A 17,453-nucleotide genomic window follows, 5' to 3' on the forward strand; every position below is an offset into this window, starting at 1 on the left:
AAAAAAAAAAAAAAAAAAAAAAAAAAAAAAAAAAAAATTTGCTTATGACATGTTTTAGCGTAAAAAATGTTTACTTTGTATATTTAAATAATTTGCTATTTTGCTTTAAGGGTTTGGGACTACTGTTACCTTTTAAATGGTTTTCCTCACTAAAAGTGCTCTGTGACTTATTCAGGTACTTTCATGTTTGATTTAACTTGGCATAGAATGTGTGGATTAAACTTCTTTCCTCCAGGATGACTACTCCATTGTTATAACATTTATCAAATAATTTATCTCTTTTTTTTTTTTTACTTTAAATCCTAAAATTACTGCATACCAGTAATTTAATTATTCTTTTTCAGAACTTTCCAACTCTTCTTTCTTAATTTTTTCTTTTATGAACTTTTGAGCCATCCTGTTTAGAAAAAAAAAAATTGTATTTTAATGAGTTTTTAGTCACTTTAAACACAGCTATGGTATAATCTTTTGCACACTGTTCTATTTTTCCATCACTGATGGGGAGTTTATCTTGTTTTTGTGTCTGCTGGCTACTCTCTCATAGGGGCTTTTTTCTCATTTGCTTTGCAATTTTTTGTTGTAAGCTTCTATTTAGAGGGAGCACACTTTTTCTTCCAAGAGAGTTCAGTGTGCCTTGGGCTGTAAAGTGTTGCTATAAAGCAATTTTGCATTTGTTTCTGTTGAGTTTCCTCAAACCATGAGAACCTTAGGATTTGTATACCAGGTTTGAGAATTTAGATGCCAGCCATGTTTGAGGTGGAGATTTAGGGGCTCCATTTCTCATGGGAGAGTTTCTTGCCCTTCTCCCCCAACCTCTTAGCCCATGAGCTGAGCCAGGCTTCCTTGTTGGTAGAATTTCCCAGCTCCTTTACCAATGGGCAACGCTTGCACAGGCATCTTTTGGTGCCCAGGGTCAAGTCTCTCGCCCCTCCTATTCATGGGAACCCCAGCCCTAGGGCCCACTTCTGGTTGAGGAATGTCTCTTACTTCTGGGCTTAGCTATAGAGTTAAAAAGTTATATTTTATCCTCATTTCTCTGTATTGCAACCAGAAGAGGTTCTACCTTCACACCAGCCACTGTTTGAGGACCCCAAATCTTTGGGGGCTGCCCTTTTCTCGCAGTGTTTTTCTTTTTTTTAAATCTTAGTTTTCATGGTCATTTGTGTTTGTCAGATGACACTTAGCCTAAGGGTTGGGATTGGGGGAGCAGTGAGTGGGAGCTGCTTGATTAGAATCTCTTGGGGAGCTTTTTCAAAATACATCTGGTCGACATCCTCAGGCCTTTTCCAGCCAGGGCACAGCAGGTTGGTGGTGGGTGGGAAGGTGATGGGTATTTTGGAAAAAGTTCCCCAGATGCTTCTCTTATGCTGCCCCTGCCTCTCCTCAGCCCACTCCCACCCCTGCTGAGAATCATTACTGCAGTCAGATTGGCTGGAGGTCAGGGTGTGTTATGGCTCTGGCCATCGTCTCATATCTGACACAGATACTAGGGACTGGAGCACTTTCAACCGCCTCTGTGTTGCTGGGCCAAGTGTCCTATGGCTACGAAAATAATAGAGTGTTAAAATTGACAACTCTCTGTTATTTTAATGTATCCAAAGCTTATGAAATACCACCCATCTCTTTTTATAGATTGAGACATTTAGCACCCAAGAGCTGTATAGATCTCAGCTTGTACAACTTCAGGCACATGATGGATTATGGCAGCCATTTCACTGTGAATTTTTCTTGCTGCAGGTTGAAAGTGGATCATCTGGTACATGCTCATGTTTAAAAATAGGAAAGCTAGCTGTTAAGAGCAGAGTTTCAGAGACACTCTTCTGCCATCTACTTAGACTACAATCAACAGATACCAAAGCCAGGGGTCCTCAAAGGTATAGATCAGGCAGCTGTGTTTCCTCATTTTACAGAAGAGAACACTGAGGGCCCCAGATATAGCTTTCACGTGGTTGCAGAAAAAAAAAAAAATCTGGCTCTGAGTCCAGAACCTCTGTCCTGAAACTCCAGAATGTTCTTCTAAGTAAACCATGCCACTCAGAAAGCATCTCAGTACCAGAGAATCAGTGTGGTGGGACAGTTCTCATTATTTTGTATGCTATAGGGAAAAAGACCTGACCATTATAATTTTTATCCTTGGTAAAATTATAGATCTTCCACAGGCACTCATTATCAACCAGATCCTGACTTTTGAAAGAAAATACACAATTAAAATTGTAACCCAAGACATTGATGAAAAAATTAAAAATAACAATTTAGTAACAGTGGACATTTATGTAGCACTGATCTTAGCCCAGGACTGTACTAAGTGCTTAACATCTATTAACCGGATTGTTCTTACAAGACTGACTTGTAGGGGCTGTTATTACCTTCATTTTATAGATGACAAAACGGGGGCAAATAAGTAACTTAGATCACACAGCTTGTACGTGGGAGCTAGGATTGGAACCCCAGAAGCCTGACCCTAGGGTCACGCTCTCACCCAGTGCATACAATGGCCTCTCATAAATCAATCCAGTATAAAACTTTAGAATCTGCTTTAAAACCATAGAATTAGTAGTGTAAGTCATCAATGTAGAGACCATGCAGTGAATGGCATTCCTGGAAAAAGCCCCCAGAAGGAATTTTAATTCAGCTTTCCTTTAATTCTAAGCAGCTAGCTAGCAAATATGCGAATACAGTTGTTCCCAGATAATGCTTTATGTCTGACCATCTTAAACGGGTGCTGTGTTTCAAAAACTTAAAAACAAAATCCATGACTTCTAATTATAAAAGTGATACATGTCTACTTGGGAGGCTGAGGTGGTGGGAGGATGGCTTGAGCTCAGGAGTTTGAGGCTGCAGTGTGCTACTATCGTGCCTATAAATAGCCACTGCATTCCAGCCTGGGCAACACAGCCAGGCCCTATCTCAAAAAAATAAAGAATAATACATGTACATTGAAGAAAATTAATTTTATTGGGCGTTTTTTGCATTTTTTATTACACACACCACACACAGCACATATGAAAAAATGGGTATGAACTCAGGCATTTGACTGGAAGAACAGTACTAAAATAATGTCCATGTAGTCAGCGTGACTGAGGTTGGTTGGTTTTTCTCCTCATCTCTTCTCCTTTTTTTTGAGATGGAGCTTTGCTCTTGTTGCTCAGGCTGAATTGCAATGGCGTGATCTCAGTTTACCGCAATCTCTGCCTCCTGGGTTCAAGCGATTCTCCTGCCTCAGCCTCCTGAGTAGCTGGGATTACAGGCATGTGTCACCATGCCTAGCTAATTTTGTATTTTTAGTAGAGATGGGGTTTCTCCATAGGCTGGTCTTGAACTCCTGACCTCAGGTGATCTACCTGCCTCGGCCTCCGAAAGTGCTGGGATTACAGGCATGAGCCACTGTGCCCGGCCTTGGTTTCTTTTTTTTCTAATCTCAATGAGATTATATCAGATGTGTTATTCTTTGACATGCTTTGATTATCTTATTCTTTTGACTTTTTAAAACAGCTTTGTTGGGATATAATTGGTGTAAAATAAACAGTTCATGTTGAAAGGATACAGTTTGGTAAGTGTGACATATGTGCTTACCTTTGAAACCATCACCACAAACAAGGTAGTGATCATATGCATTGAGCTGTTTTCCCTGCCTCCCAGGTCCTATGGACCCCATGCCATTCCCAGGAAACCACTGACCTGCCTTCTGTCACTGTAGACTAGTTTGCATTTGTTAGAATTTTATATAAACGAAATCATACAGTATGTATTCCATTTTGTCTGACTGCTTTCACACAATAAAATTATTTTTAGGTTCATCTAGAATGTTTCATGTTCAATAGTTCATTTTTATTGCAGGTCAATTAGGCATTACAATTTCTTTATCCCCATACACCTGTTGATAAACTTTTGGATTGTTGCCAAGTTTTGGGTTTTTTGGCAATCATAAATCTGCTATCAACAGTAGCATGCAAGTCCTTGGACATATATATTGCTTATTTCTCCTGGATAAACACCTAGGAATGGAATGGTTGAGTTATATAACACGTATGTTTCACTTCTTAAAAAGCTGCCAAACTCATTTTCAAAGTTGGCTGTATTATGTCACATTTCTGCCAGCAGCGTATGAAAGTTCCTGTTGTTAAACATCCTCACCAACATTTGGTATGGCCAGTATTTTCATTTTAATAGGTATTAATACTTAGTGGTCTCGTTGTGGTTTTCATTTGCATTTCCCTAATGACTAATGATCCTGAACATCTTTTCATGTGCTTTTTTGCCATTCATGCATCTTTGTAAATGAAGTGTCTTTTCAAATGTTCTTGCCCATTTTTGTATAGGGTTGTTTGTTTTCTCATTGAGTCCTCAGAGTTAGTTATATATTAAGAATACAAGTCTGGGCCAGATGCGGTGGTTCATGCCTGTAATCTCAGCACTTTGGGAGGCTGAGGCAGGCGGATCACAAGTTCAGGAGATCGAGACCACGGTGAAACCCGATCTCTACTAAAAATACAAAAAATTAGCCGGGCGAGGTGGCGGCGCCTGTAGTCCCAGCTACTCGGGAGGCTGAGGCAGGAGAATGGCGTGAACCCAGGAGGCAGAGCTTGCAGTGAGCCGAGATCGAACCACTACTCCAGCCTGGGCGACAGAGCAAGACTCCATCTCAAAAAAAAAAATACAAGTCCTTTATCAGAAATTTGGCTTGCAAATATTTTGCCAAGTCTTTTTAGTTTGTTAATATTTTCTATTAAAGAGAAGTTCTTACTTGATTTTGATAAAATCCATTTTTTTTCCTTTGACAAATTGTGCTTTTGGGTATTATAGCTAAGAAATTTTTCACCTAACCCCAGGACACAAAGATTTCCTCCTGTGTTTCTTTCTAGAAGTTTTGTACTTTTAGAAATGTTATTAAATATATATATATATATATATATTAATATTATAGAGATGGGGTCTCGCTCTGTCACCAGACTGGAGTACAGAAGTGTGAGCACAGTTCACTGCAGCCCCCATCTCCTGGCCTCAAGTGATCCTCCTACCACAGTCGCCTAAAGTGCTGGGATTACAGGCATGAGCCACCGCTACACAGGGCCACAAATGTGTTATTTAGTTCCCAAATAATTAGGGATTTTTCCAGAAGCTTCTGTTATTGACTTCTAATTTAACCTCAGTGCGGGCAGGAAATAGAGTTTTTATGAATTGAATCTTTTGAAATTTATTGAAACTTGTTTCATCGTCCAGAATATAGTCTATCACAATAAATATTTCTTGTGCTCTTGAAAACAATGTATATTCTTCTACTATTATGGGTGGATTATTTTGTAGGAGTTAGATCAAGTTAGTTGATAGTGTTGTTTAGGTATTCTATATCATTACTTATTTTCTGTCTACTTGCTGTATTATTGAGAAAGGGATTGTGGAATCTCTGTATTTGTGGATTTGTCTATTTCTCTTTTCATTTTCATCAATCTTGTTTCATGTATTTTGAAACACTGTTATTAGGTACAAAAACATTAGGATTTGTATGTCCTATTTATGAAGGGAACAGTTTATCATTATGAAACTACTATATTTATCTCTAGTAATTTTTTTATCTGTATCTATTCTAATAATATAGCCACTCTGGATTTCTTTTGATAAGCAATAATATGATAGTTTTTTTCCATCTGTTTAGTTTTAACATTTTGGATCTTTACATTAAAAGCGAGTTTCCTGTATGGAGAATATACTTGAATCTTGCTTTTTATCTAATTTAGCAGTCTCTGTTTTTTAGTTGTGATGTTTAGGCCAGAGATCAACAAACAACTGTCTATAGGCTGAATCCGGCATGTAGCTTGTTTCTGTATGACCTGTGAGGTAAGACTAGTTTTAAATTTTAAAGGGCTGAAAAAAATCAAAAGAAGCTAACCTAAAAGCTTAACATATTTACTGTCTGTCCCTTTACGGAGAAAGTTTGCCAAATGCTGATTTAGACTATTTATATTTAATGTATGATTGATACGTCTGTGTTTAACCAGTAACAGAAGAAAGAAAACTATTTTTCTTTTTGTCTCATTTGTTCCATTTTTTCCCTTTTTTCCTTTTTTGCTGCCTTCTTTTGGATTATTTTCTATTTCTTTATATCTCCCTGGCTAGTTTATTAGCTATAACTCTATATTGTGAAATTTTAGTGGTTGCTTTAGGATATGTAGTGTAAATTTTTTAACTGACCACAGTCTACCACTTCATATAGCCTAAGAGCCTTACAACAATCGACTTCCATTTCTGGCCTTCGGTCCTTTGTGCTATTGTCATACATTTTACCTATGCCTATATGATAAGCCACCCAGCACATTGTTATAATTTTTGCTTTAATTGGTTAATTATCTTTTTAAATATTTGAAATTAAAAGTAAAGATGTTGTAACTACTATATAGTTCCCGTTTCTGGTGTTCATCATTCTTTTGTGTAGATTCAAGTTTCCTTCTGAAGTCCTTTTTCTTCTGCTTGAAGAACTTTCTTCCGTGAAAATCTGTGATGAGTTCTCTCAGCTTGTATATGACTGAAAACATCTTTACTTCTTCTTCATTTTTCAGATAGTTTTGCTGGGTATGGAGTTCTAGGTTGACAGGGCTTTTCCTACCGCCAGTATTTTAAAGATGTTACTCTATTGTCTTCTAGTTTGCATTGCTTCCAACAGGAAATCATCGATAATCCTGATTTTTATTCGTTTGTACATAATATTTCTTTTTTCTCTCTCCTTGCTCTTAAGAAATTTTCTCTTTATCACTGGTTTTCAGCAGTTCAGTATTAAAATCTATGTCACGTGTCTTGTGTTTGGGGTCCTTTGGGCTTCTTGGATCTGTGCGTTTATAGTTTCATCAAATTTCAAAAATTTTTGGTTTGTTTTTTCAAATTTTTTTGCCTTACAATCCCTTCTTCCTTCTGAGGACTCTGATTACATGAGTTAGCAGCTTGATGTTGTCCACAGTTTACTGATGTGCTCTCTCTTTTTTTTTCGGTTTTTTTTCCTCTGTGCTACATTTTGGATGGTTTCTATTGTTATAGAATATGGTTCTATGTTTTTTTTTTTAAATTCATTAGTCTGTTTTTCTGCAGTTTATAATCTGCTCTTACAACAATCCAGTATATTTTTCATCTCACATATTACAATTTGTATCTCTAAAAACTTGATTTAGATCTTTAATATCTTCTGTGTCTCTATTTAACATGTTTAACATTTTCTCTGGCATCCTGAGTAGAATACAGTTATAACAAATATCTTGATATCCTGCCTGTTCATTCTATCATCTATGCCATTTCTTACTAAGTTCCAATTGATTGATTTTGCTCCCTATTATGAACTGTGTTTTCCTGCTTCTTTGCATAATTAGTGCTATAGAATAAATGTATATGTCCTGCCAAAATTCTTATGTTGAAACCTAATCTCCAAGGTGATGATATTTGGCGTTGGGGCCTTTGGAAGGTGATTAGGTCATGAAGGCAGAGCTTTGCTTTGTAAATGGAATTACTGCCCCTTGTGAAAGACAGTCCAAGAGAGCTCCCTTGTCTCTTCCACTATGGAAAGACAGCAAGAAGACCATTATCTACAAACCAGGAAATGGGAGTGTAGATTGACTGCAGGGTGCATCCCTCTGTTGTCAGGTGTTGGCAGGCTCTTGTTCGTTGCCTTTTTCAGTGCACTTAGAAAAGCCATATTATGACAGAATCCACATGAGCAAGAAAATGCTGCCACTTTGCAAAGTAATCAAGCCTGTTTTTTCTCTGATTTTAAAACCATTCTTTTCAGGTCATTATCCCATTGTTATTTTGACTTTTCTTTCCTCAATCAAAAGGGTATTATTTGGCAGCTCTGAAGATCTTGAGGCTTTAGTTATAGAAAAATTAAATGCTTAGCAGTGTTATTTTCTGGTGCCAAAATATTCATTTCTGTGATTAAATGTAGGTAAAATGGGTAAAGAGGCCTATTTCTTTTCCATATTGCAAGTAAAGCTTAAGATCCCATATTCCTGAAAGGGGCAGAGAAGCCTAGTGTAGGGAAAGGAAGTCTACTGATAATCCACAAACCGACTTTAAGAAATCATCTCGGCCGGGCGCGGTGGCTCAAGCCTGCAATCCCAGCACTTTGGGAGGCCGAGACGGGCGGATCACAAGGTCAGGAGATCGAGACCATCCTGGCTAACACAGTGAAACCCCGTCTCTACTAAAAAATACAAAAAACTAGCCGGGTGAGGTGGTGGGCGCCTGTAGTCCCAGCTACTCGGGAGGCTGAGGCAGGAGAATGGCGTAAACCCGGGAGACGGAGCTTGCAGTGAGCTGAGATCCGGCCACTGCACTCCAGCCCGGGCGACAGAGAGAGACTCCGTCTCAAAAAAATAAATAAAATAATTAAAAAAAAAATAAAAAAGAAATCATCTCAACTTTCTTCTTGGTTTGAAGTTATTCAAGAGTCTCTAGCAGAAGTCACTGGGTGAATTTTAACTGTTTCTCTTTGTCACCACTGATGTCATGAATTAGGTGTTGCATTCTCCTGCTGCTCCTGGCTGTCAATAAGACCCAGGATACGAGTGGGGCAGGGAGGGTTTCTCGAGCCAGCCTGACCCGGGGGAGTCTCACAGCCCACTAAGGCAATGAGTCAGGCTGATATGAAGTCCCTATCTGTTGTAGAATCCATGGTAGAGAGTGAACTCAAGTTGACTCCACCAGGGAAAATTCCCCATGACACAGGCAGGTCCAACTGAGCTTTCTGCGGTGGACTCTCCTACTCTTTCTCCTCTCTTTTCATCTCCACTGAGGAAGCACAACCCAAGCTGCTGCCACGACCAGGTGCTGACCTGCACTCTCACCTGCATAGCACTGCAGCCTCACCGGCCTTCCATGAAGCACAGGGTGCTCCCATATGTGCCCTGCTGCAATTCCCCTCTACACCTAGGCTCAGTACCCACACACCTGGAAACATGCCGTCGTTCCAGTGTGCAAGGACTGGATCCCTGAAGGCGCGCTGAGCCGTGACCCCCTCAGTGCTTCCTGAGCTGTCTAAGCCACTGGGACTTCAGTGCAACTTTGACTGTGGTTTAATCAAACAGGGGGTTCTGTCTGTGTCCAGTGTGAGTGGTGGACTGCTCGTTTCACAGCTGTGGATTTTCCCTTTCTGTCTCCCCAGAAATTGCAGGTGCTGCAGTGTCTGAAATTTCCGGGCCTTTCTCAACAGAGGACATAGCCAGCAACTGTGTGCCCGCTCAGTCTTTGAGCGAACCCATTTTGTGGATCGTGTCCTATGCGCTCATGAGCGTCTGTGGAGCCATCCTCCTTGTCTTAATCGTCCTGCTGCTGCTGCCGTTCCGGTGTCAGCGTCGCCCCCGTGACCCTGAGGTCGTCAATGATGAGTCCTCTCTGGTCAGACATCGCTGGAAATGAAGAGCCAGGCCTGACCTCAAGCAACCATGAACTCAGCGATTCAGAAAATCACATTTCAAGGGCAGCAGTCTGGGTCGACAGCGGCACTTCCTCCCGTGCCTGCCCGTCTTCAATCTCTGTTCTGCTCCCAGATGCCTTTCAGATTCACTGTCTTTTGATTCTTGATTTTCAAGCTTTCAAATCTTCCCTACATCCAAGAAAAATAATTTTAAAACAACAACAACAAAAAAAAAACTTCATTCTAAACCAAAACAGAGTGGACTGGGCTGCAGGCTCTATGGGGTTGGTTATGCCAAACTGTCTACATGTGCCACCAACACAAAACAAAACCAAGCCTTGGCTAGTTCTCTTCTCTCTTCAATCTCTGGAAAAATAAGTGCATATAGTTGATAACCCGTCTTAGCTTACAGGAAGCTTTTTGTATTAATCACCTTTGAGGGTATTTTGTGCCAGACCTCAACCTGGGTCAGAGTGGTACAAGAAGGTTTGCAGTATGATGGCAGGAGAAGCAGCCTGGGGCCTGGGGATATAACCATGCTGTACCCTTCAGATCTGGAAACAGAGCCACAGGCCCCTCTTATGGGTTTCTCTGTGCTCTGAATGGGAGCCAGAATTCACTAGGAGGTCATCAACCGATGGTCCTCACCAGCCTCTTCTGAAGATGGAAGGCCTTTTGCCTGTCGAGGTAGAGGGGAAGGAAATCTCCTCTTTTGTACCCAATACCTGTGTTGTATTGTTGGTGCGAAAGTAAAAACACTACCTCTTTTGAGACTTTGCCCAGGGTCCTGTGCCTGGGTGGGGATGCAGGCAGCCTTGACCACGGCTGTTTCCCTCACCCAAAAGAATTATCATCCCAACAGCCAAGACCCAACAGGTGCTGAACTGTGCATCCACCCGGAAGAGTTCTGTCACCAAGCTGGCCACTATCACATATGCTTACTCTTGCTTAAAATTAATAAATCATGTTTTGATGAGAAAAAGCTTCTATTTCACTAGCTTAGTTGTCTCTTTTTCCAAATCTTCTCTGGAAGTAGGTTGGCTATTACCCTGTTGGGAAACAGGGAAATGGCCTGATGCCCATATTTCTGACCAGCTGTCGGGGAAGGAAGATGCAAGATGTGCAGAAGACACGAGGGAACGTCTACTTATCCCCGTGCTTCGAAGCTGTGTGTTTCCCTTTGCAGAACTGGGTAGGCTCAAGCATACCCATCCTATCAGCTTAAATCGTTTAGCAGTTGACCTCTGTGCTTCCTCCTTTGGGGGTGTTGAATCTTTGGTAACAGGTGTATAGTGGTACCTTATTTGGGGACAGTCCCTACTTTCCGTCACTTATTGAGGCCTTTGCCAAAGAAAAGTGGAAGCTGTTTCCTCGACCTAGCCTTATATGACCTGATGTCATTAGGAGAAGAGTTAAAAGACAGTATCCCCTCTCTCCTGATTGTGTGCCAAGTTCAGTGTTCCCTTTGCATTTCTTTTGGGGTGGGTTGGCTGTATTACAGAGTTCCACCAAAAGTGCTAAGTATCCCCTCCTGCAGAAGTGTCGGTTGTATTCACAGTAGGCTACGTGTGGATGTTTCAGCCATCTGCTCTGCTCCCTGGGTCACCAGGTCACCACCATACTGAGAAATATATGACTCTGCCAAAGAGACGTGGAGACCACGTCGGCTTGTCATGGTGTCCTGGAAGACTCTCCAGCAGCCAGAAGAACCTTCTGTGCTGTTCTCACTAGAGAAGATTTGAGTTGCAGCTTGGAAGGAATATGACGGCATGGAACGGGAGGAGGGGACTCTTGTATCAGGGCCCGTTGTCACGTCTGCTCTCAGCTTGTTGAGAACTCATAATCTCAGAATGCATTTCACAGGGAGAGATGTCTGGAAGTCCAATTCTCATCCCATTGGCTTTTTCTGTGGTTGCTGTTTTGTGGGCCACTTTGCACAGGAGTGAAGCCAACACCCCGAGATTGTGCCTTCCCCTTGCTGTGAAAAATTCAAACCCTTGAAATGAGGGAATCGCAGGTATGCCCTGATTAGTTTTCCTGCTTATTTCTTCATACAGACATCTTCTGTTTTGTTGTATTGTGTTAGGTTTCAGAGGCGGGGAGCTTCCTACTGCAGCAGATGAACAGGCATAGTTCTCAGAATACAGGAAAGCAACAAGTCAGGTTTCCAGGTAGAGGAGGTGAATGAAGTTTGCCGTCATGCTCTGTATTTCAGGTCAAATTTTTTTATCTTTTCATATTGCGTGTCATTGGATGTGACATTTTGATGAAAATACTGAAATTACAAAAGCATAACTTTAGCAACAAGAATGAGATAGACAATTGAATGTGGGACATTTTTCTGGCATGCCTTGCTGCTGAGAATCGGACTTCCAGTCAAAACCCTGTTAGTGACACCCACCTCCTCCGGTTATGCAAATTGATGCTTAGCTTGGCAAGCCTTCAAGGAGGTTTGCTTGGAACAGGAAAGGAATTAGCAACCCTTTGAGGGTGTCATTTTTACCTTGTAATACACTGTGGAAAATTCTGGAAGACGGTCCTTGCCTGAAAAGGTGCAACTTAGCATTAGGTTGTTATCAGAAACCTTGTCAAGTCTGATGGGAAATGGATACTTCTATATAGACAATATTATTTTAAGATGCTGCTTTATTTTCTTGATAACTTCTTTGGAAGTCTGAAATGAAATCCTGCCTTCAGTAACTGAAACCATTTATTTAAAATAGCAAGAAACGAGATGGGAACCAATTCTATTTTTATTCTTGGGAATTTAAAAGAGCCACAAGTGATTGGTGTCAGCTCTCCCAGCATATACTGTACACTACTTTGTATTTCTCCTGAACCAAAACCAAGTACCTAGCACTCAAGAAACAGACGCCCTGTGTGTGACCATGGGGAATGCTTTTCTATGACAGGTTCCACTTCTGAACACTTGGAAGGACCTTACCCGATTCATGGTGAAACACAGAGGTTTAGGTTGGAGATAAATTTGGGGTCAGTTACTGTTCAAAATTGTGGAAGTAGTCCCCGGGAAGACAGGATTAATGACTCCACAGTGCTTTGGATAATAGATTTTGAAAAGCAATTGTGAGTTGGGGATTCCATCATTTTATTTAAGATGTGAAGAGGGATTTAATTATTTAATATGCCGGGTGCAAACTTGTTAAATTCCTCTTTCCCTGTCCCTGCTTGGTGGAGCTGCCACGTGTGGTTCAGTTCTAAGTTCTGGCCTAATGCCACTCAATATCATTGGGAATAAATCGCTGTCCAACAGTCTATTCCACAAACAACAGTAATTGAGTTTCACAGACTTTATTCTGATTAGTGGAAATCAAATAATTGAATGGAATCCCCACGTGTTTTCTCTTGCACAAACTTATTAGACTTGATTAGAAAACTGTTTGGAGGAAAACTTGCCACTAAGTTTTGTTGTTGTTGTTGTTGTTGTTTTGAAAAACAACCCAACACCATAAAGTGTAAAATTAGGGGTTTTGGCCAAGAAAGCTATTAGATTTTCTGAATGCCAAGAAAACTCCACGCCATAGAAGTTATTGTGTATATCTCTAGGGAGTTTTAAGAATTTCACATTTGAACTTTACAGCAGTTTACCAATTAAACAGCAAGCTGGAAAAATACATTTTGAGAGGGGTAGAAAGAATAAGAATATAATTAAAAGTATGCTAACAAAATAAGCAGACAAATAAGAATACCAAAATATTCTTTTAGAAAATGCAGTTTAGGCCGGGCACAGTAGCTCACGCCTGTAATCCCAGCACTTTGGGAGGCCGAGGCAGGTGGATCATCTGAGGTCAGGAGTTTGAGACCAGCCTGGACAACATGGTAAAACCCCATGTCTACTAAAAATACAAAAAATTAGCCAACCGCGGTGGTACGTGTCTCTAATCCCAGCTACTCAGGAGACTGAGGCAGGAGAATTGCTTGAACCAGGGAGGCGGAGGTTGTAGTGAGCCGAGATTGTGCTACTGCACTTCAGCCTGGGCAACAGAGTGCGACTCCGTCTCAAAAAAAAAAAAAAGAAAATGCAGTTTCATTCCAGCCATCCTCAGATTTCCTTTCCCCTTAAAGTGGCTGAATTCACTGGAGATGTGATTTATTTTGCAGATCCACCAATTCCAAACTTCAGGAATATTCAAGCGGGAGTCATGTGTCAGTGACAGCTTTGACAGAGGGAGAGACTGGCCGGGTGACCTGGGTGTTGCCCACATGGAGCAAGGACTAGTTCATTCAACAGTTGGAGAGTACAGGATGGCTGGGACCTGGGAAATTCCAGAATCTGAAAAGAGGGCAGGGCAAGAAGGAGCCAGAAGAGAGGTCCCACCCCTCAGTGGGCAGTGGGGCACAGAGGTCCGCACCAGCCAAGAACCTCCCAGGATGCCGTGGGCACCTCATTTCACCCCACGTTTTTGGCACAGTCTGCTTTTTAGGTATTTTCTAAAGGAACTTCTCAGGATTGATTATTTGTCAGAGGAACAATTAGGCCAAGAGAAACTTGTTTGGCAGCCGTACATAAAACACATCTGTCCTAATAAAACTAGAGATGCCTCAAGGCCCAAGCAGGACACAGGCAGGTTCAAGGTCATGCACCAGGAAGTTTGTAGGGGAGGGTCAAGCGACTGAGGCCAAAGGGGGCTGGTAAAGTGGCCTTTGAGGTCTGAGCATCTGGAAGGCTCCTAGCAGCAGTTACCCCGATTGTGTCATTGAGAGGCACAGCAACTGGGCCCTCACCGTTTCCGCCAGCTCTGCTGAGCCAGCTCAGCCCGTGCATTATGAACATCCGACAGCTTCTTTCTCCAGAATGTCTTCTGTCAGAGACTTCCAGAAAAGGAGCTCCCTCCTGTCTCACTGCTGTTAGCATGGGAGCCCTGCTCCCTGGGCTCCACGTCCCCGGAAGGTCCAAGTTGTCCCGCAGCACACCCAGCCCCATTCAGGGTCACTGCAGGAGGGACCAGGGAATCTGCATTTCAGTAAGCTCCCCAGGTGAGGCTGGAGAGCAGAAACCACGGCTTTCAGATGTGAGCAGGCTCCCTGGGCTGTTGGTGCCACCCTAGGGGTGGGCGAAGGCTCTTAGTCACATCTGTGGAATGTGGAAGTGAGAACAAAGCCCCGCTGCTTAAGTGCTGCCAGCAAAACCTCAAGTTGCATGAGTGGCTGAAATCTATCACAGGTGTTGAGGATATATAACTCCCACCAATAAATACAGTATTTTCTTCCCTGCCCCTGAGCTTTCTCTGGGTTTCTTATCATCAGCTATTACGCACAGTCTTCCAGTGCTTCTAGACTAAATTGTACTGTGTAACTTTTATATCACACTTGTGTGCTTAAAAAGCACACAGTAGGTAGTGGCTGGGCCAAGAGACATCACAAAACTTCCTGATAAATTCGAATCCAGCCACAGCAAGAGCAACGTGTGGGTACCTGGTCCCTGATGCTTGGGTGCCCTGTTGAGCCTCGGGTACTTCTTGGACACTATTATGAGAGCAGCCATCCTGGTGTCTCTGCCAGCATCTCGGGAAAGAATGTGATGGTAAAATATCTGTCTCTTCTCTGGGAATCAGGGCAGCCCTAAGAAGTGGGCAGTTCCCTTTACAGATGGATAATTATTTGTGTAAGACCAACCAGATAAAGTCCAAACTGTATAGAACACACGTGTGCCTCACACATAGCCATCTGAGTAAAGTATTTTCCAATATAGATTTATAATTATAAATGATAGGTTTGTAATATAGATTTCAGTGAGCTGGGCACAGCTGTCACTTTAGTGGTATCAATAAAAGACTGGAAAACTTGAGCGTCCTTGGCAACCTAGCCTTTGACATTGATGTTCTTACATAGGATTTTCTTCATTTGGGTTGGAATAAAAATGCATTTTATTCACAAGGCATGGACAGATAAGAACATCATAAGGAGGGAAGTGTCTCCAAAGGTCAGAACTTATGTTTTTCTGTTGAGTGCTATATATGGAGGTCATTGCAAATTCCCTGATATAAGTATGGTTTCGCTTACTACATTGTACCTATTGAAGTAAAATTTTACACAAGCCTCGCATTTCTAAGGTTAGTGTTCCTGAATGAAATGTTAAGAAAACATTAAAAGGTATCTCTTTTTAAGATGGAGGAAAAAAAGTGAAAAAAGCTAATTAATCTATAATGAAAATTGCACAAAATAACAAAATAACATTTCTTAACAAATTTAGTACAATTTTGTGTTCTTTGTTGCTAGTGGTATAAAACGAGATTTTTCCCTCGTTTTTCTAATTGTAGATGTAATCTCTCACATTTATATCAGTGAGGATTGAAATTCTGTGTAGCAGTTACTCAACACATATGAGAGGGCAGCGAATGAGTGAGATTTGTCATGTGCTAATAAAAGCTGAATTTTTATAATCTAAAATGATGTATTTTCTACTATTGCTGTTAATTTGCATTGTCAAAAATTCTTAAAGTTTAACATGTTATGTTCAGTCACTGAAAGCGACCACTCATTTTTTCTTAAAGTTGATGACTTTTCTGCTGTGCTAGAGTTAGTATTTTGCTTCTGGCAGAAGAGCTGCAAACTGTGTATCCTCAAACAGATGCAAAAAGTAGTGCTTTGCAAAATGTTTGTTTTGTGTTTATCTCAGATTAACATCCTTTAATACATGTTTCTTAAGTGTAACTTGTATTTCTGAAAATGCTTAAAATTATTTTATATTTCCCTTTGGGAATTTTGCTCTATTGCCAGCACGCTGATGTGATTTAAAGATGTAAGAAGACCAAGAGTTGGAGTAATGGGATATTCATTCCGTGTTAAAAGTGGCTTCATAGCTCCTGACAAATGTCTGAACTATTGTCACGCCCTTCAAAACTGGAGTTTTCTAAAATAATCTTATTTTTGTACTTGTATATCCCAATTTAAGATATATGCCATTGAAAGGGAAATAAAACATTTTTGTTTATTTGAATAAATAATACTCCCAACCTATTGCTTTTGGAATTTTTTGTAAATACTTCTCTTGGATCGCACTTCTGAAATCACCATAGGTGTCATGTCTGGTGGTCCATTACCTCCACTTTTTCATTGTGGGTTCCTGGGAAATGTCAAGGATAAGATGGAATGGAAGGGAGTGTTCAGGCTCAATCATTAAGATGCAAAACATGCTGAAGGTGGGGAAGGTAAAGTACTTTAGAATCTAGAAACCCTACAGGTGGAGAGAAAATACCTGTAGAGAAGAAACCCAGTAAGCACATTTCAGCGGTCTTAAGGATGGGACAGATGGTTCAGCTCGGTCCTGGGGACTGAGGGTGACCAGGTTGGCAATGCCTGTGCGGTCACTCCCATGATCACCCTGCAGGGAGATGGCATTCTCCCATTTCACAGACGAGAAACCATCTCCGAGTCATCTGCCCAGGAAAACAGCTAAAAAGTGGAGAGGAACCCGACTCTGGTCCCCTCCAACAGCCCAGCGCTTTCTCTGCACTACACTCTTTTGTCCCTCTGCCATCCCGAACCACACTCTCAGAGCCTAATGCAGCACTTGTGCCAGAAGAATCCAGTTTAGTGGTCAGTCTCTAGAGACGGGTGTGCACCAATCTGGGCACAGCAGAAATACTTAGTGAATGAAATGAAGATCATCCGTGAGCCATGATCTAGCTGCTACGCCAATCCTTTAAATATACACTGCTTTCAACGACTAGACACTTTTCGTCTGACAATATCCAAATGAGGAGGAAAAAAAGGAGTCTCCAACCATTAGGAGGTAAGGTGATAGTTACTGGAGAAACAGAATAGGTTATCTGCTTTCTAGTAAGAAGGAGATGATTTATCCTATTTCGCCATCCCTAAGCTGGAGGGGACATAACGGATGGGATTTTCACGAGTCTGTCACTAGGTGGTGCTGTTGTAAAGCGTTGTGGTATGTATAACGTTTGTGCCTCTTTCCCAGTTCCGTGTAGCTTTCACAAAGCAGCTTTTTCTCAAGTATGGGTATATAAGCAGACTACATCCCAGAGCTTTTTCATTCTGTTCTTTATAGAATCTGAAAACTAGGCCAGCTAGAGGTGTA

The 17,453-nt window shown here is 41.3% G+C and overlaps 1 protein-coding gene across 1 annotated transcript in view; it reads left to right on the forward strand.

Moving 5' to 3' along the window:
- BACE2 (beta-secretase 2) overlaps nt 1-16,368 on the forward strand; it is a 116,303-nt gene extending 99,935 nt beyond the window's left edge. Inside the window, exon 9 of the mRNA XM_017880217.1 lies at nt 9,143-16,368. Coding sequence (XP_017735706.1) covers nt 9,143-9,396 — 254 coding nt within the window. The 3' untranslated portion in view covers nt 9,397-16,368. The remainder of the gene's footprint in view (nt 1-9,142) is intronic.
- Nucleotides 16,369-17,453: the final 1,085 nt, after the last annotated feature.

The sequence above is a fragment of the Rhinopithecus bieti genome, unplaced genomic scaffold (genome assembly GCF_001698545.2).
Source record: "Rhinopithecus bieti isolate Rb0 unplaced genomic scaffold, ASM169854v2 scaffold_11744, whole genome shotgun sequence".
Classification (NCBI taxonomy): Eukaryota; Metazoa; Chordata; class Mammalia; order Primates; family Cercopithecidae; genus Rhinopithecus; species Rhinopithecus bieti.